The sequence below is a fragment of the Lycium ferocissimum genome, chromosome 5 (assembly GCF_029784015.1).
Source record: "Lycium ferocissimum isolate CSIRO_LF1 chromosome 5, AGI_CSIRO_Lferr_CH_V1, whole genome shotgun sequence".
NCBI lineage: Eukaryota > Viridiplantae > Streptophyta > Magnoliopsida > Solanales > Solanaceae > Lycium > Lycium ferocissimum.
The window spans coordinates 16,596,897-16,618,840 of NC_081346.1; the positions used below are offsets into that span (position 1 = coordinate 16,596,897).

At 37.4% G+C, this 21,944-nt stretch overlaps 2 protein-coding genes across 8 annotated transcripts; both read left to right on the top strand.

Moving 5' to 3' along the window:
• Positions 1 to 1,215: 1,215 nt before the first annotated feature.
• LOC132056236 (dual specificity protein kinase YAK1 homolog) lies at positions 1,216 to 13,010 on the top strand. Of its 4 annotated transcripts, none has more exons than XM_059448334.1 (17): positions 1,216 to 1,448; positions 2,052 to 2,205; positions 2,297 to 2,406; positions 2,507 to 2,576; positions 2,673 to 2,755; positions 2,839 to 2,917; positions 2,994 to 3,034; positions 3,693 to 3,815; positions 4,840 to 4,990; positions 5,307 to 5,421; positions 5,535 to 5,617; positions 9,317 to 9,391; positions 9,793 to 9,867; positions 9,958 to 10,748; positions 11,164 to 11,325; positions 11,940 to 12,254; positions 12,358 to 13,010. In XM_059448334.1, exons 1-17 carry the CDS (start codon positions 1,231 to 1,233, stop codon positions 12,362 to 12,364), a joined length of 2,652 nt encoding a protein of 883 aa, XP_059304317.1. In that variant the 5' UTR covers positions 1,216 to 1,230; the 3' UTR covers positions 12,365 to 13,010. The 4 variants fall into 4 exon arrangements, with proteins under 4 accessions (XP_059304317.1, XP_059304316.1, XP_059304315.1 ...); XM_059448333.1 differs by having other exon boundaries at positions 12,399 to 13,010; XM_059448332.1 differs by having other exon boundaries at positions 11,940 to 12,232.
• Positions 13,011 to 14,588: 1,578 nt separating this feature from the next.
• On the top strand, positions 14,589 to 19,859 carry LOC132056237 (RNA polymerase sigma factor sigA-like). Of its 4 annotated transcripts, none has more exons than XM_059448335.1 (10): positions 14,589 to 14,728; positions 15,195 to 16,006; positions 16,694 to 16,892; positions 17,015 to 17,107; positions 17,341 to 17,469; positions 17,593 to 17,646; positions 17,721 to 17,798; positions 17,997 to 18,059; positions 18,781 to 18,902; positions 19,372 to 19,859. In XM_059448335.1, exons 2-10 carry the CDS (start codon positions 15,315 to 15,317, stop codon positions 19,478 to 19,480), a joined length of 1,539 nt encoding a protein of 512 aa, XP_059304318.1. In that variant the 5' UTR covers positions 14,589 to 14,728; positions 15,195 to 15,314; the 3' UTR covers positions 19,481 to 19,859. The 4 variants fall into 4 exon arrangements, with proteins under 4 accessions (XP_059304318.1, XP_059304321.1, XP_059304319.1 ...); XM_059448338.1 differs by having other exon boundaries at positions 18,790 to 18,902; XM_059448336.1 differs by having other exon boundaries at positions 14,592 to 14,732.
• The last annotated feature ends 2,085 nt before the right edge of the window (positions 19,860 to 21,944 follow it).

A 21,944-nucleotide genomic window follows, 5' to 3' on the forward strand; every position in this document is an offset into this window, starting at 1 on the left:
CAGAGGTTCGGTGGAGGGGGGTGGCGGGTGGGTTGAGGTTAGAAAAAAGAAAGATGTTATGGTTTTGGGGAGACTATGGAGGATGATTGTTTAGACTTTGCATGATAAGAGGATTTTAACTTGCCACTTTTCCTTTGCACATATTTATGAGTGTTTCAATTCCAGGATATTATTTATAAATTCCCCGACTTCTCCTCTGAAATGATGTTGGATATCATCACTATTATCATACTGGTTATTTAAGTTAAATAGAGTTATTTATTAAGTTATTATTATAGTGTACTTCACTCAAATACCCATCACTTGTAGCTTAACCTAGTTATTTTTCACTAAATCAGAATGTTTGAGGAAACTTTGATCGCAAGTACCTGTTGGTTCAATGTTCTAGTGCTTAATACTTGGATTTTAGGTGGTTAATTCTGTTCTAAGTTTGCAATAATTGATGCTACCATTATTTTTCACTAAATCAGAATGTTTGAGGAAACTTTGATCGCAAGTACCTGTTGGTTCAATGTTCTAGTGCTTAATACTTGGATTTTAGGTGGTTAATTCTGTTCTAAGTTTGCAATAATTGATGCTACCATTATTTTTCAAAAATTAAAAAAAATTAAAAATTGATGAAGAGAAAATGTAAGCCATTATTTTTATCCCAAAATTTTTACTTAGGTATGGAAAACTCTGAGATAAATACTCCTTCATTCCATTTTATGTGGCACTATTTCCTTATTAATCTATTCCACAAAGAATGACATCTTTCTATTTTTTCGAGACAGTGTAACTTTAAACTTCTCATTTTCTCCTTAATGTCATGCTTTTTATAGCTATATAAATATCATGGCATGTTTAAGACCACAAGTTCCACAAGTCTGTCTTTCTTTCTTAAACTTCGTGCCCAGTCAATCGACGCCGCATAATAATTGAAACGGGGGATACTAGTTTCTTTCTTTTTCAATAATGACATTGTGTAGAATATTTCATTTACTGCATTTGGTGTGTACATTTCAGTTAGATGATATAGAGGTTACATGGTCATTTGATCGCTGTATGTTCTACAACTATATTATTCCACCTTCGCTCTTTTTACATCTGACTTTCAAATACATCTAGTTTGTGAGCTTAGGAAATATTTTCTGCATCTTTGCAATTTACTTTATCATTATCTTTTATAGTTTTTAATGAAGCCCCTGGAGTCTTAAGTATAATTATTAATAAAGCGTTTTTCATCACACCATGATCTCAAAACTGCAGTTGGTGGTAAGGTTAACTAAAGATATTGTTGAGACATACCGCATCTGCAATCCTCAATTCAATTACTCTGAAGAATTGAATCCAAAGAGATTCCTGACGTCCCCATCGGTTGGCGTGTTGAACGATGGCCACGATAATGCAAACTCAGACCTCATTCTTTCTGTCAATCTTGAGTTGGTTAATTTGGATACAAAGAGAAGGTTGGTTATTTCTTCCCTGTTACACAATTTTCCATCATGTATTTTTGGGTCCTAATTGCTCTTTGCGAGGGTTGAAATGCAACACCTTTAGAGAGGAGGGATTCTTTCTAGATTTTCCCCTGCAAAAGTCTCCAATTTGGGTAAATCAGAATATTATGCTGGTAGTTTTCTCATTATAGCAATTGAATACTTTTTTGCTGTACACTTTTATCTACTTTCTGGTCAAGTGCACTTTATTTATGTAAACTGCTTTGCCTTTGCAGGGTTAACCTGAAAAAGTAAAAGAAGAGAAGTATCTGAATAGTTCTCCAAGATTTTAATGTATATAAATGAGAAAAATAAAATATTTGATTATCTACTTAATGAAATGAATGTGCACGCTTTTCTCTTGTTTATGAGTAAGTGTGTTGCTGTGTGATTAATCTGAAGTGCTTTTCTAGTCAGAGGGAAATCATTTTTATGATTTTTCCCATGAAGCAATTTGATGATAACTAAAGTTTTATTCTTTCAAGCCTACGCACTTCATTCTAGTCATAGTTCCTCGTAAATCCTCTCACTTGTCACAAGTTGGACTAATTTTTGTACTGTTTTCACTGTATGCAGGTATGTAGTCAAGGACATGCTTGGTCATGGAACTTTTGGTCAGGTTGCTAAGTGCTCGGTTGATGAAACAAATACATTTCTTGCTGTTAAGGTCATCAAGAATCAACCAGCTTATTATCAACAAGCACTTGTTGAAGTTTCTATCCTGACAACAGTAAAGATCACTCAGCTGGTTTTGTATTTTCAGTGCTGTCAGTAAAGTTGATGCGGATATCATTAGCTCCCTTTCCTTTTTCTTTTTCCAGTTAAATAAGAAGTATGATCCTGATGATAAGCACCATATTGTCCGGATCTATGATTACTTTGTATATCAACGTCACTTGTGCATTGCTTTTGAACTGCTTGACACAAATCTGTAAGTTGCGGGAGAAGCAGCATTTTAAATGTTCCGTGTGATTATCTGCAATCAATTACAGACCTCAACATTCTGATTGATTTAAATTTCTAATTTCCAGGTATGAGCTTATAAAGTTAAACCATTTTAGAGGATTGTCATTGAGCATTGTCCAGTTGTTTTCGAAGCAGGTAACCAGTTGCTGGTCTGAACGTAGAACTTCCGGTGATGACCACGTCTGTTTGTGTAATAAAGACTATAATAAGTTTGACTTTCGTTGTGTATAGATATTGCGTGGATTAGCACTTATGAAAGATGCTGGTATAATTCACTGCGATCTGAAGCCTGAGAACATTCTTTTATGCACAAGGCAAGCTTCTCTGATACCAAGGTCGGAGATACCATTGTGCTTCACTTCCTTTTGATTTCACTTAGTTTCTTGCATCTTGTCAGTGTGAAGCCAGCTGAAGTAAAAATTATAGACTTTGGATCAGCATGCATGGAGGATCGTACTGTTTACTCGTATATCCAGGTGATTGTTGCTTCTTTATATTCAAGTTTACTTGATTGCTCTGATATCTCTTAATTTACCAATATCTTCTTTGCAGAGTCGGTACTATCGGTCACCTGAAGTCCTCCTTGGATATCAGTATCCTTGAGTTATTAGTTAGATCCTACTTTCTCTCTTCATTGTTTTCTTATAAGAGTGCCTGCAGGAAGCTGACCTGGTGCAGCCTCAGAATTTGACTGCATGTGTCACTGGGTGGAAATTTTTTTATAGTAACTTCCATAGGCTTTCAGTTAATAGTGAAAAGTCTTCCGTTCAGCTTTTTCTGGCAATAATTTGAATGCTTTCCGTCCCTTTGTCTTAAACGTGCTTAGTTTCTCATATTTTGCCACCAGAATCACAAACCATCAGGTGGGCATTCTCTAATTAGATAAATTGTACGAGAAGCATGTCATTATTTTCAAAATGGAGGTAAGTCCATGTCCTGCCTTAGCCTTCCATAACTATGAAGTTCATCGTTTTTGAAACTTTTACTACGATGTTCAAAGCGAGCGGTTTTGTCCTCTGTGAAGATATATGTCAAAGAGCTTTCTTCTTTGCAGTCTTTTACCATACTGGGACAATCACAAATTACGTTTTTTTTTTTTTTTTTTTTTTTTCCTTCTTCATTTCAATATAGTATTGTACCTGCATTGTGGGATTTCACTGGGTATGTCGTCGTTGTTTGTAATGTAGTATTGTACCTTGTCGTTTGGTTTTGTTATGGTTTCGTATATTGTATACCTTAATCCTTTCTCAGATATACCACTGCTATTGACATGTGGTCATTTGGGTGTATAGTTGCTGAATTATTTCTAGGACTTCCGCTGTTCCCAGGAGCTTCAGAATTTGATCTTCTGAGGAGAATGATAAAGATACTTGGGTAAGCTTCTTTCCCGTGCCTTAGGAATCTCCTATTTCATCTTGCAAATGGTTTCCATTATATATTCACAATTCCAATATAATCAGTTTGTGCATATGTCTTGGCTTCACTGCTAGCCAACCTTATCGTTTTTGCTTTTTTGTCTTTGTTTATTGTTTTTACAGTTAGTTTTCTAACAAGGAAATCTGACTGTTATGATATCAAAACTTGGATACTCTATGGCTGATTTTGAGTAGCTGGCTCAGTGGGAAACTATAGTAGTTACCTTGTTTTGATGATTTTATGTACCTAGTAAAAAGATGGTATGATTTCTCTCGAGAAGATTGAATTAATCATCCTGTTAGGGCCTTAGGGGAGCATGTGATGGGTTATACTGAGAGAGCCTGAATAAGAAAATAGGAAAGCTTGACCCCGTTGCAAGGCATTTTGCATTTCTTAGTAACTCACAGAACAGAATCAAACCTAAATACTAAAATAATGTCGGGTAAATTTCTGGTAGAAAACTTTGGAATGGCTTATTTCAAGAGAATGCTCCTGTCTCTAATAAGTCATTTTTGGAGATTACTTAAATTGGTGAAGATGCTCAACACTAGAAACCCAAGTAGATATGTCATATGTGTAGGATCATTTACATGTTTACCCTGCACATGGCTCCGTTGTGGGATCACAAACATGTTAGCTTACATGCTCATCAGAGAAGGTGTCACGAGGTCTTGTTATCTTCTTGATGCTTGTATACCAAGCCCTTAATCCCCAACTGGTTAAGATTCTTGTCTTCACTCTTTCCTTGACCAGCTGTGCACTTGCTTGGCAAGCTGATGCCTTTATCTTCGCTGTAACTGTTATATCTTCCATTTTTAAAAAGGAAAACTGTTATATCTTCCATGCTAGTCGATTCGGTCATGGTTTGGTTATGAAGGAAACATTGTGGCTTGCTCTTCTGTTCATTATGTTGCAATATGTTCAGGTTTTCATGTATCAACTCCATTAGCTTAGTTGAATACAATTTATTTTTTTTGTGCAGGGGGCAACCCCCTGATTACATACTGAAGGAAGCCAAAAATACCGGCAAGTTCTTCAAGTTTGTTGGGAACATTAATCAAGAAGAGTGTGGACCAGGTCCAATGAGCAGATCTAGTGTTTATCAAGCTTTGACAGAAGAAGAATATGAAGCTGTAAGTCAATGAAATTCAAAACTAATAAATTATGAAACGGGGTCACTCCGTGCAAATCATACGTTATCTGCTTAGTTGTGTTGGATGCTATCTTTAAGCGCAATTATAGTATGAGATATCCCAGAAGGGTCAACCAAACAACCTCTCTTGAAAATTCTGATAGTTTTAATTGAACTGTATCGCGCCATGTAGAGATTGATTCTTTTCTTCTATGAATGGCTACGTCAGTTATAAATGCTTCTCTACAAGTCATATATAGTCTGGAATTATCAGCTCATTGTCAGCCGCTAATAACGTATTATTGCATCTCCTTCAGAGAGAGTCAAAAAAGCCAGTAATTGGGAAGGAGTATTTCAATCACATGAACCTTGAGGCAATCATCAGAAAATATCCTTACAAGAAGACTCTGGCAGCGGAAGATAGTATTAAAGGTTGGAAGTCATACTTTTCAAGGCATAAATACAGTATATAAATAAATACTCGTGGATGATGTTTACATATTTCCGGAGAGTTTCTGATGCTTGACAAAACTTTATTGTTGCAGAGAGTCAAATACGATTAGCACTAATAGATTTCTTGAGGGGGCTTGTTGAGTTTGATCCAGCTAAGCGATGGTCACCTATGCAGGTTGCTTAGTATTTACTTGTAGAAAATGATTTGCTTTCTAGTTTTTGTTGAACGATATCTTTGGTGAGGATAACTTCCCCATCATGCTGTATTTATTTTTCTATGATCATTAATTTTGGGTGGTTAAATATTGCAACATAATGAATTGCAAAGTCAAAATTCTTTAGTTTTCTTTAGTAGTTGTTTATAGAACGTTGTATAGTCAAGGGCGAGTGATGGAGACCATTGCAGAATTTCATGAAACTGGAGAGTTCGAGAAAAGTCTTAATGCATCTTTCATCACTATTGTGCCGAAGAAGGAAGAGGTGACGAGCATTAAAGATTACAGGCCTATTAGTCTGGTGGGTAGCATCTTTAAGATTATCTCGAAGGTGCATTCTAATAGACTAAAAAAGGTCTTGGATGAGACAGTATCCTCCTCTCAAAATGCTTTTGTGGAAGGAAGACAGATCCTCGATGCAGCTTTAGTGGCGAATGAAGTGGTTGACTCTAGAAAGAAGAAAGGAGAGCCGGGAATTTTATGTAAGTTGGATCTGGAGAAAGCTTATGATCATGTGAATTGGGACTTTCTAGACTTCACAATGCAAAAGATGGGGTTTGGGGACAAGTGGAGGAAATGGATGAATGCTTGCATCTCTAGTGCCAGGTTTTCTGTTTTGGTGAATGGGAGTCCTTGCGGTTTCTTTGGGAGCTCGAGGGGGTTAAGACAGGGGGATCCTTTATCCCCTATGCTATTCATTTTTGTTATGGAAGCATTGAGCAAAATGATTGATAAGGCAGTCACTGGAGGCTTTTTGAAGGGTTTTGATGCTTCATTCAGAGGACACAGTAATGTGACGGTTTCACATCTCTTATTTGGCGGATGATACCTTGGTATTTTGTGATGCTGAGGTCTCCCCGGTAGATTACTTGAGACAGATACTTATTTGGTTTCAGGTTGTGTCAGGCCTCAAGATCAATCTTAGGAAATGTGAAATCACTCCGGTAGGAGAAGTGGTTAATATGGATGAGATTGCACAAGTGTTGAATTGTAAAGTGGGCACGCTTCCTACCACATATTTGGGTCTTCCGTTGGGTGCTTCAAACAAAGATTTAGCGGTGTGGAATCCGGTGATTGAAAGAGTTGAGAAGCGGCTAGCGGGGTGGCAAAAGAGATACTTATCTAAAGGAGGGAAGAAAGTATTGATTAAGAGCACTTTGTCTAGCATCCCCACTTATTCATGTCGGTTCTGCAGGCTCCTTGTAAAGTGACAGAAACGCTGGAAAGACTTTAGCGGAATTTTCTATGGGATTCAGCGGATAGTTCTAAAAAGTTTCATTTAGTGAATTGGAGAGCTGTCACTTCTCCAAAGGTATGGGGAGGACTCAGTGTGAAAGATCTTGGGGTCTTCAACAAAGCCTTGATAGGGAAGTGGTTATGGAGGTTTGGGGTGGAGGAGAACGCACTTTGGAGGGGGGTGGTAGCAGAGAAGTATGGCGTTATGGAAGGTGGGTGGAGGACTAGAGACATCATAACACCGTTTGGATGCGGCTTATGGAGGAGTATTATGAAGGGGTGGGAAGACTTTAGGAGACGCATTTCTTTCAAAGTTGGAGATGGTGGTAAAGTTAGTTTTTGGACACACAAGTGGTGTGGGGAGAATGAGTTGAGGGTAGTTTTCCCTAACTTATATAGAGTGTCCTGTCAAAGAGAGATGACAGTCCAACAAATTGTGAGGCCTCACGAGGGGGAAGTTCATTGGGATCTGAGATTCAGGAGGAATTTTCAGGACTGGGAGCTGCAAGAATTTTATAGTTTGGTTGAGTTACTGTATGGACAGAATATTCTTACTGATAGATCGGATAATTGTAGTTGGCGAGAGAGTAGAGTTGGCTTATTCACTGTTAAATCGTTTTATGAAAGGTTATTAAGGAGAGATGAATGTATTTTCCCTCATCGTGCTATTTGGGTTCCCAGGGTTCCGAGGAAGGTGTGTTTCTTTGCGTGGTTGGCAGCAAGGGGTATGATATTGACAGTAGAAAACCTGAGAAAGAAGATCAACCATGTAAGTTGGTGGTTCATGTGCAAGAGTACGGGTGAAGATTTGGATCATCTCTTGTTGCATTGTCAGGTGGCTAATCGACTGTGGAGGGTGGTTCTTGATTGGTTTGGGATGCAATGGGTGATGCCGAGAACAGTGGAGGAGGCATTGTATAGTTGGGGTTACAGAAAGGGGAAGAGGAGTCCTAGGGCTTGGAAGGTTGCCCCGCTAGCACTGATATGGGTTATTTGGAAAGAGCGAAATGGGAGAGCATTCGAAGGGGTGGAACTAGATATTGTAAAGTTGCAAAATAGTCTGTTGTTTCTAGTTTGCTTTTGGTGTTCCCATGAGACCCCTGTTTGTATAGAAAATTGGGTCTCCTTTTTTGAGAATCATGTTTTGGTGTAGATTCTCTCTTTTTGGTATACGGCTTGTGTACGGCGTCTTTTCCCCAACTGTTAATAAAATTATTACCTTATCAAAAAAAAGAACATTGTAACTACTGTCACAGGGAGCATCTTTTCTCTATCTACAAGAATAGGATTTTATGCTTAAGTTTTTCTCTTGTTTGAGACAAAATCAGTCATCGAGAGGAAATGGATCTGAGCCTTTTAAGAAATAAGTTCTTGATTGGAATACGAATCAAATCAAAGACCATTGATGATTGGTGAGGCTGACAGAGAGACACAAGTGACTATGAGGATTGAGGGATGGGAATCAGGCAGGAAGCATAACTAGAAAGTACAGGCATCCGTGGGTTCAGTGCGGGAGTTGTTATGGATTTATTTTGTATGAAATAAATTTTTGTGAACAATGTAAAATCATTTGAAAATGAGTGATAGTTCTTGATGCAACAAGTTGGCCAAACGAATTCTTAATTGTTAGTTAAATAAAGCAGCTGACTACTTGAATGCGTTTCTTTGTAACACAGGCAGTTGTGTGCTCCCCAATTGGTACTCAGTCTTATTGCTTTTGCTGGAGGTTTTTCCTTGAGCTTGTTACTGTGATGTCCTTGGTATAAAGTCATTCCGTCATCATGCTTTTGGAGAAATCTTGTGGGGGGAACCTGTGTTAGAAATAATTAATAAGAACTTTCAGTAAGGCTTTTATTTTGTGAAAATGAGTCATTTTTAATCAGATAGGTTTAAGACAAATAATTATGTTAGGGCAAAACTTGGACAAAATATTAGAAGATGAATTGCAATGCTTTGTTAACTGTGTAGCAGGATGCAGGATATTCTTTTAAGGTGAAATCAGCCAGGTTATTTCATCTAGATGTCTGCAGAACCCCCTCTCTTTGGACTTGGAGTTTCTTTTCTCTTTAGACATCTTTATTCATTTCCATTTTTCATATTAAACAGAATAAGCTACATTGATCAATGATAGAAATCTTAGGCTATATTATAAACTTCTTCAATTCTCTTATGAAAGGGGTATGGAAGTAACTGAATTTCACAATTTTGAGAAGTCTCGTGCATCTTACTCCTACAAAAGCAATTATAAAGATGTAACTGAGATTCAAATGTCCCCAGATAGCATCATTAGTAAGGAATAGAGGGGAAATAACTTCCCTTAAAGTTGATCTCTGATAAGAGAGAGAAATTTAACAATCATCCTCAGCATCTTATGTCAGTTTGTCAGATTTCATATTTTAAGAGATTCAAATATTGTGCTGTAGGCATCAAAGCATCCTTTTGTGACTGGGGAGCCTTTCACGTGTCCTTATAGACCTGCACCGGAGACACCTCGACTGGTGAGTGGATCCTTTCTGGGCTACCAGGATTTTTTTTAAATCTATATGATCTTGAGTGTTGTTATATCCACTTTATATGCTTGTCAGTCCAGTTTGTAGGAGTAACTGTGGATTGCAACATGAATTCTAAATTTCTTTCTCTAGCTTACTTCATTGGTGTGCCCTATGCTCATCCTTGTTTGACATAGGACCTGGATCACTTGAGCTGAGCTTTTTGCTCTCTATGCTTATGTATGAATTGAAGTTCACAATTTCATGTTGGTTTCTCTAAATACTTAGCATCCTCTTCACTTCGCTTCAGATGTACTGATGCACTTTTCTTGATAATGGGCTTTCAGAAGATGAGGGTATATGGAATGATATCTAATCTTCTGACTTTTTTTTTTTTTTTTTTCTTACAGTCCGTTTCTCAGAATGTTAAGGTGGATCATCACCCAGCTGGAGGCCATTGGTTTGCTGCTGGTCTATCTCCTAATGTGAGCAAACTGCTGTATATACACACAATTAAATATGCCTACTTGTTATCTTCAGTAACATTATGCAAAGGATTTTTCATTGTCATGCAGATTTCTGGCAGGAATCGAGTTGGAGTGCAGAGCAGCCCTCATTATCATCAGGCCATGCAATATTCACATGTAGGTAGCTATGGTAGCCTAGGAAGTCATGGTAGCTACCACGATGGTGCTGCGCTTGGTAGTAGTTATGGAAGTTATGGTGATAGCAGTAATCTTCATGCATTTTATTCGCCTGCGGGTCCCTCAGGGATGCATCTGTATGCACAGAATGGTGTATCAATTCTTGGGAGCAGTCCAGACACCAGGAGATTCAAGCAGCTCCCGCATGGGAATGGGCTTGGTGTCAGCCCAGGAAATTTTATTCCTATGTCTCTTGGAACGAGCCCTTCACAGTTCACTCCTCCTAGCATGTATAGTCAGATCTCCGCTGGTTCTCCAGGAAATTATGGTCCTTCGTCACCATCGAGGAGTAGTGTTCATGGATCACCTTTAGGGAAGATGGCAGCAGGTAGCCAGTATAATAGAAGAAAAGGGTGGGGATATCATGGTAGCTATCAGTCTCAAGAAATATCATCATCCTCTCACTGGCAAGGGCAGGTTGCAGATGGCAACAATTCTAGCCAAGCCAATTCTCCGGTTTTTGGTCATCTACACAGTAACTCAAACCCCAGACAGCAAGGATCAAGCAGCGTGAATGTTGGTTACTCTAATAATGCGCATAATATTACGAGTTCATCAATGCCAGGTGGGCATATGCAATTCCAGAGAACCCAGGGTGTTCTTGATAAACCTGAGGCTAGTAACTCATTGCCTGATCCAGGCGATTGGGATCCCAATTATAGGTAAATTAAGGGGATGCACTATTTAATAAATTGACCTCCTTTTGAGAAATGATACATAGAGAGTACATTGACACAAGGTGGTAGCTGTATCCTTAATATATCTCTTTCTATGTTTTTGACATCTCGGGCTCTAACTTGTCAATTTTATTCTCTTCACTATCGATGTTTTCCTTTTCTTTTTTTTTTTTTTAAAAGAAAAAAATAATAAAAAAATCTTTTTCAATAGGTGTAGTTCAACAAGAAACGATTGTCTTCTGTGCTGGTTTAAGTCAAAACCTCTTTCATGAAGTTTCCTTGGCTTCTGCTGTTGTTTTCTTTCATGGATTGTACTCTTTCATGTCTAAATTTTTTGGGTAAATCCCTAGTTCATGTGATGTGTAATAACGTGTTTGGTTTGGCCTTGTCTTTGAACCAGTGAAGAACTGCTTCTGCAAGAAGATAGCCCAGAAATGAGCAACTTAACAAGTGAATTCTCCAAGGGGATGCATCTTGGTCAATCTGTCGTCTCTCAAGAACCATTTACTGGAGTGAGAAGACCAAACCACATCTCTAATCTGAATCCCAGTATGTCTCAGAGGTAGGTTTTAATTTTAATTTTTTCTGAAGGAATACCGTTAAATGTCCTCACGTCCCTTTTCTTTGTTGATGTCCAACTCATCATGTCTTCCTGGAAAAAATTGATGTTCTATCAAGGCAGTTAATAAGTTTTTTTTGTTTGTCTCTATGATACTGGAGGCTCTGATTTCTAGGCACTCGCATCTAGTATCTACTATAGCTGAAAATAATTTGATTGCTGAAATTTATGATACAAGATTGACTTCATGCTTCAAATCTTAGGGCTGTAATGGATTTTCTGCTTGCTTCCTCGTCCTAAAATATCTTAGTTTGCTTCTGCATGGTTTTCCAGGCAAGTGCTGAAACTTAGAGGAGTTAAGTTTTTTTCCCCTTTCTTTTTTCACATGTAGGGTCACGTATTGAGTTATTTTTTTTTAAATAGAGAAGGTTGCACAGAAAAGTATTAGTGGCTCCGACTTTAAAGTATTATGTCTGAGAATTTCTTTATTAGGAAAATGGACATTATTAGGATGTGCACTGCTTGAATTGTTGAACTGTCCTTATCTTTATGCACCCTCCTGTTTGGGAAATTGAGCTCTTGTGTTCTTTCTTTTCACCATTCCTTGCATGATTTAGACCTACAGGGCAAACTCAAGCATTTTTACCGGGAGAGGTAGGAAGCCCTCCTTCAGGTCATCATGAGCTGCATGGTGCATATATGCACACCATGGCAAATCCATCATATTTGATGCCTCATTTTGCACAAGGTTCCCCAAGCCGCTTAGGACAGCAGCCACCTCTTCACCGATTTAGCCAGGGGAGAACAACGGCTGTTCATTACAATGAAAGTCATGCGAAGCCGCAGTCATCTCATTCTTCGTATAATACGGATGCTCCACTTTCTGCTCCAAGGAATGGTGCATCATGGGGTAAAGATTCACTAGTCTCTCTGTATGGGTTTGGTTCTTTTTTCCTTATGTATTTGGTTGCATCATATAGAGTCGAATAGTTTTCTCTTTGCTCAGGATATTAACTCTTAGAGTTTATTGGATAGGTTTTGATATGTTTCCATCCACAACCTTTGTGCTGTTGTAGGGCGTAGAGGTAGCAATCCTGTTCCAAACATTCCACCAACCTCCCGGACAAGAAAAGATTACAAAAGAATTGCTTAACTTTTTGTAGCCTTCATTGGGGATTAGTGCAAAGAGCAGACCAGTCAATTGGAATACCTGGTAAAGCCTGCTTTAGTGGCTTGTGTTACAGATCCTCATGAATGTCGTTTTGTAGTGCTTGGTTAAATGTCAATGGTTATAACTCCATGATGTGGTCACGCCTGCTTGTGATCACCATGCTCGATCTCTGGGATCTCGAATCTGCTGCTTCCTCCGGTTCTAAAGGGCCAGAAGGTATGGGTGTCAACTCCCTGGATCTAATTTATTGCAAGAAAACTCTAACCGGGTTGCATGTTTGTATTGGTGCTCCAGGGGGTTATAATTATTTATTTGAGAACAAAGCTTGGTTGTGTTGAGTAGGGTGTTGAATCATAGTTTAAGGTTTATTTTGTTAGCAATCTCTTTGTAAAACTAAAACAGGAATCTTGATTCCTTGTAAGTTGGATATTTATTTCAATATCCTCTTAACACATCAATGTGAGTACTCATATATTAAATGGAATGGCGTGAAGAAGCGTGGAATTCGTGTTCTTAATTTGTAATTTGAATCACATTGACCTTTGATATGCACCTGAGTATTTATTCACAGCAATATACATACTTCAATCTTCACTGCATAAGCTAAATATGATGGTTGTAGTAGATATATAGTGTTTGGTATTCTTTTTCAAATATTTATTCCTTTTAATTTTGCATAAAATCAAAATAAGATACTACTAGTATAGATTCTGGTTTTGGTTTTCCATTTCAAAATCTCTCCCAGTATCTTAATAAAAGCTTGTTTTGCATGGTTAAAATTAATGTCAATAAGATCAGGCGTTAGAAGCACATTATTGTCGATCCTGTTGCAGGTTTTGTTGTGATATATTGTGGCTTATCTTGGTAAGTGGAATGCTAAATTTAATAACGATTTGGTAAAAATTAAGCAATATTTCAAGACATAAAAAAGACATCATCACGCCTTCTGAGTATGTTAAGATCTGAATTATGAAAAAGGAAAATACCAATTTATTGAAGCATAATTTAACAGAGCATGAAGGGGAGTTAAAACTCTTTTTGGCTTTAACATTGGTGAATTTTGCAATATTGGAGATAATTTTTGAAAAAGGAACTAGAAAAAAAGCTTAAAAAACTGGACAGGTTTGGAATATACCTCGACTCACCGAATAAAATATGAAGCTCCCATCAAGACGATGACAAGAAATAAAACGTGGTTGATGGGACCTCGATTTGTGCAATACTGATCCTCAACCTAGTTTCTTTTTTTAAAACTACCTCCGTATTAAGTGATGTTTTTAGTTTGGACACACCCTTTAAGAAAACTATTCACTCCTAAAAGATAAGATATATTTTTCCTAATTTATCCTTAACAAATGCCTTCAAAAAGTAGTTGTTCTTTAGTAGTTTTTTTTGTTATGTAAAACTCTCTTTACTTAATTAAGGCTAAAATTGAAAGAACAAAATGTAACGCCTTCTTGATCATGTGAAATACTATTTATTTTGAAATAAAATGAAAAGATAAAAACATTACTTATTATAAAACGGAGGGAGTACTTCTTGAAATAAAACATGCTGATATCCAGAAGGCCAGGCAACTACAGTAGCCTAACTAATGATGTGTATATTTTACAAACATTTATTTCAGTCAGTCAAGTGAGTCCGAGGAAAAGTCGAATAAAGATGGACTACTACAATGTGTGCAAGTCTGTCTTACTTTGCAATTTTATAAAAATAAATTGATGAACTGACCATATAATCTCTTGGTCACATGGTGACACTTATTAGTTATTACTGCAGAAGGTTCTTTCAGTAATTAGCTTTTAAATAGCTATATATAATGGATTAGTGGTATGTAAAATCTAGAAATCTTGAGGGAAAGAAGACAAGAAAAGAAAAAAGAAAGCTAGTGGAAACGTGTACAGCTGACCCAAAAATAGGAAGATGTACACCACACGAAGTAGGACCCGCATATCTATTCCAGCCAATGGGCATTGATCTCTAATATCCAAAACTAAATACGTACTGACACCCTTCTCTATTGATCTCCTCTCGCGTTATTTTCATTTCCTTCCATCAATTTAATTATCACAAAAAAAAAAAAACACCCAAAAACATAAAAGATACGAAAAAGAAATACAATATTAAAGAATATCATTTCTGTTGCAACAAACTAACTTCTTTCACCGCCATTCCAACAACATTGTTGTCACTTACCATCTGTCTCTTTTTAAGCTCTTCAACTGCGAAATTGAGGTAGGTATGTAAGCGGCACTGATCACTTTAACATCTTGAATTACAGGTTGTTTGCCCCACTGTAATTAATTCTACAATCTGTTAGCCTCGTATTGTTCGCCTTGAATGCAAATCTGATAATTCGATCCCTCGTAATGATCGCCTCACGTGTAGATGCAAGCTGTATAGTATACATAAGATTATAGTTGTAGTTTATCTTGCATTAGTGTATTAGCTTTATTCCAACTTTAAACAGGTCACTGTAAGATGCTTGATGATTGAACTAAGATAACAAATAAAGTAGCAGCTCACTGAAACTAAGATAAATTTCATTACTTTCTGCTATACTGTGTTTTTCTATGTAGTCCGCTTATCCAAAGCTAAAAATGAACTTTTTGAATGTTTAGAAAGCTTGTCCAGATTTCTGCTGCTTGCTTATTTTTGAATTAGCTTTTGTTTTTTCACTTATAAATGTTTTCCCTTGTAGGCTACCTGCAGGAAGCTGCAAAGTGATCAAGGAGACAAATTAAATCAGCATAGCAACTTGTTCATAACCTGATATTATTTTAATTTTATGGTCTTGGATTGTTAGAAAGGGATAGACCTCATGATGGCCACAACAGCAGTTATTGGACTGAGTGCAGGAAAAAGACTCCTAAGCTCTTCCTTCTATTATTCGGATCTCAATGAAAAGCTAACTTGTAGCAGTGATCATACTTTGCCTTGCCATCAGGTTCCTAATTCTGTTAAGAATGTGATCACTGCGAGGAAGTCATCAGATTATAGCCCTAGTTGTGTATCCAATCGAAAATTACAATCTGCCAAGGCTCTTAAAGAGCACGTGGACATTGCATCCGACCCTTCTGATGTGCCATCCTGGTTTGAAATGTTCGAACAATTGCAAAATGAAAGCGATGAGGAGGATGTTTCAATGGAGGTTCTCCTCTTGCTGCAAAAGTCTATGCTTGAAAAGCAGTGGAATCTTTCTATTGAGAAGGCATTGACGGGTTCGCCACAAAATGAAAAGAACTGTAAGAAGATGCATATTACTGGCTCAGGGACTTCTGCTAGGCGGAGGAGAATGGATTCTCGACAAAGAGTTCTTGTTCGAAAATGTTCAGCTACACCTACTAGTGCAACCAAGCCGCTGAGATCAATTATTGGTCCTGATCTACTTCAAAATCGTTTAAAAGGTTACGTTAAGGGTGTGGTAAGCGAAGAGCTGCTCACACACACTGAAGTGCTTCAACTATCCAAAAAAATTCAAGTTGGTCTTTTTATGGAAGAGCAAAAATCCAGGTAACTAACTTCATACCTCTTCTCATAAGTGTAACCAGGCCTATCACAGCTGTAACAGAATCTAGTGTATAAGAACATAAATGAACTAAAAGAACCTGTCTGGATACATCCCACTCTATTTAGCTTGTTATCCAACCAAAACGCACGCTCATGAAACTAATTTTATTATCAAATACCGAACCAATCTATCGAGGAGATTGTCCGACTGCTCTGTGTAGTGTGTACTACTTATTTGTTTCGAAAACAGAATGATCTTCATAAAATTTGATGTCAGACTGTTACCACCATTTATTAAAGCATGTGAGGTGGAAGGTTACTGTGACCTTAAAAATGCCACTGCGGGATTGAACTTTGGGGGTAAATACGGTTAGGTCCTCAGTCTTATCAAAAAAGAGAAAGCACAACCAAGCTGGATGCTGAAGGATAGTGTACTTTTCCTGTATAATTTATTTCCTTTTACTTTATACACTTCAAAAGTTTCTGTTTCAAGATATTCTAGATATTTCCTTATCGTTAACATGTTCCACTTTACCTGCACGAGAAGTAGTTGAGCTGTTGAGACAGCGGGGTTGATTTATACAGTAATTGTAGCTCTGCTATTCTATCATTCAATGAGAATAATCCTAACTATTGAAGATTTTAAAAGATGTCTCACTTAGTGTCTTTCAAAATCATGTAAAACTTCAGGCTGAAGGAAAGATTGGGATGCGAGCCTTCTGATGATCAACTTGCTATTTCCTTGAAAATGTCCCGTACTGATTTACAATCTACACTGATCGAGTGTTCCTTGGCAAGAGAAAGGCTTGCAATGAGCAACGTTCGTCTTGTCATGTCGATTGCTCAAAGATATGATAACATGGGTGCTGAAATGGCTGATCTCGTTCAGGTGACTCGAATACTTTGCAATGAAAAGTTAAATATGCAAATTTCTTGCACTTGTACATTGATGAATAGAGTTTGAAATCAAGACTTGCACCTCTGAAGGAAAATTCTTTCTTTTTCATCCAGGGAGGGCTTATTGGGCTGCTTCGTGGGATAGAGAAATTTGATCCCTCTAAAGGATACAAAATCTCAACTTACGTTTATTGGTGGATTCGCCAGGTACAGTCATTGTTTATCTAGAATCTCAACCAACAAAATGAGGGGAAAAAAATTCAACCAACAAATTATTTCTCGTGCTGTCCTTGCTTCTAGTTTCTCCAAAACAATTAAGTTCATCTTTCTTTTATTTTGGCAAGAATTATCAGTCCACCTTCCAGTCGTAGAGGTCTTTTATCTGGATACAATTTTGTAATAGTATCAAGACCTTTCCTAACTTCTTGCCCCATGCTCAGGGTGTCTCCAGAGCCCTGGTTGAGAATTCAAGAACCTTAAGATTGCCAACACATCTGCATGAAAGACTCGGTCTTATCCGTAATGCAAAGATGAGGCTTGAAGAGAAGGGAGTAACTCCATCAGTAAATGTAAGTTCTGTCAAAATTTGATGTATTAGAGAAATTTAAATACTTTTCATGTCAGTTATGAAGTTGATTTTGAGATATTACGCGGTTTTCTTCTTACTGACTCGTGTTCCCATTGATCACCAGAATATAGCTGCATCCCTTAATATGTCCCATAAGAAAGTCAAGAATGCAACTGAGGTATTATAGTTTTGTGGCTTAAACTTGTCCTGCTCATTTTTCAGAAGATGTTTCTTAAACATTTCTTTTTACAGGCAAGCAGCAAGGTGTATTCACTTGACAGGGAAGCATTTCCCTCTTTAAATGGTCTGCCCGGAGAAACTCTCCATAGTGTAAGTTCAAACTCCAAATATTCACAAAATGTATGACAAGTTTTCTGGATTTTACTAAATAATCCAAGCACTGTCTTTCATCTCAAGAGTGCACCTTGACGATCTGTTCAATATTTGAGTTGATATCAGTCAACACGTCATTACTGATCATTGTTTCATCATTTCGTCCTTACTTTATTTAACTTTTCTTTTCTGCAGTACATTGCTGATAACCACCTGGAGAACAACCCATGGCATGGTGTTGATGTATGGGCACTCAAGGTAATTTATTGAAGCTTAGCTGTCACAAGTAAAATGGTTAACATATAAAAGGGGCACAAAGCAAAGAGTTCTCCATGAGCAAACTACTGGAATATTTTTATTTGCTGGTTTATCCCCCTACACCAAACCAATGAAGAAAAACAAGTAGTGGTTGCACTCTAATAGATGTATCTCCAGAGATGGTCCTATCTCCTAATGGACTTCAATTCTAATATTCTTTGCCAAGTATTATTTCCCTTAGATATATCCTCCTTAACTGCATCACAATTCTGCTAATGGTACATCAGCTCATAATGAAGTGTAAATCGAACCCATATTCTCATGGGAAAATAGGCTCTTGACACACTTTCTTCACCTTTGTCTGATAGCAGTTAATTGAGGCCTTGCCGATCCCGTTATCTAGGCTTGGGTTCCACATACATTGCCTTATATAAACTTTTGTTGTCTGAGGAGTCTCTTCTAGATTTCTAGATGCCACAAGTGTCATGCTTGTGGTTTGCTTATCTTCTTTCCCCATTTCCTATGGAAGGAAGACCTAATCTGTCAGTTAGAAGGCCAGTGTGTAATGAGAAACTCACTAGTAACTAAAATGTTTAAACTTTCATCAGGTTTGCTTCAAAGAAAAAAGTACCATTATAGGCTTCTACCAACTCTTTCAACAATGTATCATATTCACAAGTTTATAATACTGGTCAAGAAATATTATCTCTGATGTTTCTAGGTTTTACAGGATGAAGTAAACAACCTCATTTCATCAACTCTAAGGGAACGGGAGAGGGAGATTATCCGACTGTACTATGGTCTGGACAGTGAATGTCTCACGTGGGAGGATATTAGTAAAAGGTAAGAGTCAAATATCCATGGTTGTTAACTTGCAATCAGATATTACTTACCCTATCCAAAATACGCGGTTCTTGATAAAAGTATTTCTTTAATTACATTATGTCTCACATGTTATCTAGGGTTATTTTTGGATATTCTAGAAGTTTAGGACTGTTATGTCTTAGAATCCAAAGTAAAATAGGATTAGACGTGAAGAACATCAGGTATTCAGGTTGCCGTAATCACCATGTGATAATGAGAAACAACTAAGTACCTATCGGAACGTAAAGAAATGCACAGATTGATCAAGCTTCAAAATGGGCACATATCAGAACATGGAAGTTTGCACAAGCATCTTCCGACACTAGTACTGAAATTCATCATGCTAAATTACCTTACTATATGGCAAATCATGTTCTGTTTATTGACATATTTCCTTACTGCATACGAGTCAGAGTTGTTCTAAATGCTACTTGTCTTTGCTTAACAGGATAGGTTTGTCCAGAGAGAGGGTCAGGCAGGTGGGATTAGTTGCGCTTGAGAAACTAAAACATGCTGCAAGGAAAAGGCGACTAGACGCGATATTGATCAAACAGTAATTTGGCACATTTGCTGCGACTACAATACAAATTGACTGTACATATAATGTGAGAATTTTGCATCTCCAACTTATTTTTCCGATAAGGAGAACGTACAGATAAAGACCCCGACATATTCTTGACCACCCGTCAACACCCCGCCCCCCAAAACCAAGCCCCCAAATTTGTATGTGAAGAGACAAAAAGATGTAGCAGACATTTTTGTGTACCATATATTTTAGATGCCTGACACGCAAAGAGCAAAGAGAAGATTTGCTGAGATAGGAGATAATTACAATGTTGTTGTCTGTAGATATATGCAACACTAGTCTGTGTTTCCACTTGATGTGATGCTGATTGTTTATTTCTCGTAGAAGAGCATATATACTTCCTTTTCATACTTACTATAGTACCACCATCTTAAAATCAAGCACTCTGAATTTCAAAGCGTTTATTTCATTTTTGTTCGTTTTTGAGAATGAGGTTATCTGAATCAGTTTGTGCACATTTAAACTATTTAAACTAATTCGGTACTTGTTACTTCTAACACATACAGTGATACATGAATCAGTCTATAATAGTTGAAGTCACAAAGTTAGTTAACAGTTAGTTGAAATTTAAAAGTTAGTTAACTGTTTCCATTAGTTAGTTAGCCATGTCAGCAGGTTGTTAGGAATCAGTTTGTTCTAATCCGTTGTTAGCTCATTGATTCCTTTCCTTTAAATACTTGTAATACATTCTATTAGAGACATCTATGAAAATACAATATAGTTACTACTCTACTCTATTTCTATTCCATTTCCTTCCTTTCATTTCAATAGCTAGTTTACTCGAATTATCTCTGAATAATTCTTGGATTAGCACATAATTCCTCGAGTTCTATTGAGCTCCTGCAATTCCATTAACATTGGTATCAGAGCAGTTGGATTCTCGGCATAAATGGCTAAAGGAACTAGGTCAAATGGGGATCAAATCTCCACTGATTCTGCCCTAGAAGGTGGGGATGTACGAGAATTGTTGCAGAAACTGGTTTCGGATATTGGAACCCACAATGGTGAAGTTGCATCATTGAAGAGATTGGACCAAACTGTTGCCTAGTTGAAGGAGCATATTAAAGGAAATAGAGGAGATGCTTCACCTGGGATTAATGGGGCTGGAAATTCAAGAGAAAGAATGTCAAGAGAGAGATCAGTTACTGAAGAAGCAGTTAGAGCAAACACAACTATGAATTACCAGAATCATCAAGGGATATCTAGGTATTCAAAGGTGGATTTTCCTAAATTCAATGGTGAAGATATGAGATCTTGGTTGTTCAAAGTTGATCAATTCTTTGATTTGGACGACATTGCTATGGATAAGAAAGTAGGACTGCAATTCAATACATATGGAGGGTGAGGCAATACAGTGGCATCAATCTTTTATGAGGTACATGCAATATACTTTTCCTCCCACTTGGAATGAATATGTCATGGCTCTAGTAGAAAGGTTTGGGCCGATTATGATGATCCAATGGAAGAGATTAAGAAAATAAGGCAAACTGGTTCTGTGAAGGATTACCAAGCAATTTTTGACAAGAATTGACTAGGGTAAATCTTTCTCAAGAAAATGCAATCAGTTGCTTTATTGGAGGCCTTAAAGATGAACTAAACCTTATTGTGAAATTGACAAATCCAACTACGTTATCTCAATTATACAGAATTTCTAGGATGCAAGAAGCACTCTTAACTGCTAAGGCTAAGGTCTATAAACAATAGTCAATCCCAACAGCAAACTCTGGACCTAGTTATAAGAGAACTAGTGATCAGAAATTCCAAAGTAAACCATTGTGTCAACAACTGCAGTTGAAGGTCCTGTAAGCAATAAAGGGTTCACTAGAAGAGTCTTAGCATAGAAGAAATGAATGATAAGAGAGCACAAGGGTTGTGTTATTTTTGTCCAAATAAATATGCTCTAGGCCATAAATGTAAAAACAACTTTACTTGCTAAGTTGCTAGAAGTAGAGGAATTGGAGGAAGACCACACTCAACATGAGGGGATTTAATGGGTGATGAAGGAATGGAGATAGTAGAAGTGAATCAACCTTTAGAACAAATGGAGATTTATGTTCATGCATTGAATGGGTCACTAGGTTTCAGAACTATTAGAGTGACATGTTATCACTCCAAGAAACCTCTGAACATTTTAGTTGACAGAGCTTCACAATTTCATGGATCCCGAGTTAGCAAAGACTCTAGGATGTGCTACCAAGTCAACTACACCTTAAATAGTTACCGCAAATGGTAATATGATCGAGCGGATAAGGTGTGCCATGTCGTATGGTTCTTTGCAGGAGGCCAATTTGCCGATTTCTTACTATTACCATTAGGGTCTTGTGGAGTTGTTCTGTGGGGTACAATAGTCGTTAACTTTGGGTATATCAAGATGAATTTCAACAAGTTAACTATGGAGTTTTGGTACAAAGGGAAGAAGCGTTTACTCGAGGTGC

Coding starts and splice junctions, on each gene's coding strand:
- LOC132056237 (XM_059448335.1), top strand. CDS start 15,315: ATGATGGCCACAACAGCAGTTATTGGACTGAGTGCAGGAAAAAGACTC. Junction 17,470..17,592: donor GAGTAACTCCATCAGTAAAT/GTAAGTTCTGTC, acceptor ATTGATCACCAG/AATATAGCTGCATCCCTTAA. Junction 18,060..18,780: donor TTGATGTATGGGCACTCAAG/GTAATTTATTGA, acceptor TGATGTTTCTAG/GTTTTACAGGATGAAGTAAA.
- LOC132056236 (XM_059448331.1), top strand. CDS start 1,231: ATGATCTCAAAACTGCAGTTGGTGGTAAGGTTAACTAAAGATATTGTT. Junction 2,407..2,506: donor GAACTGCTTGACACAAATCT/GTAAGTTGCGGG, acceptor TCTAATTTCCAG/GTATGAGCTTATAAAGTTAA. Junction 2,918..2,993: donor CTGTTTACTCGTATATCCAG/GTGATTGTTGCT, acceptor TCTTCTTTGCAG/AGTCGGTACTATCGGTCACC.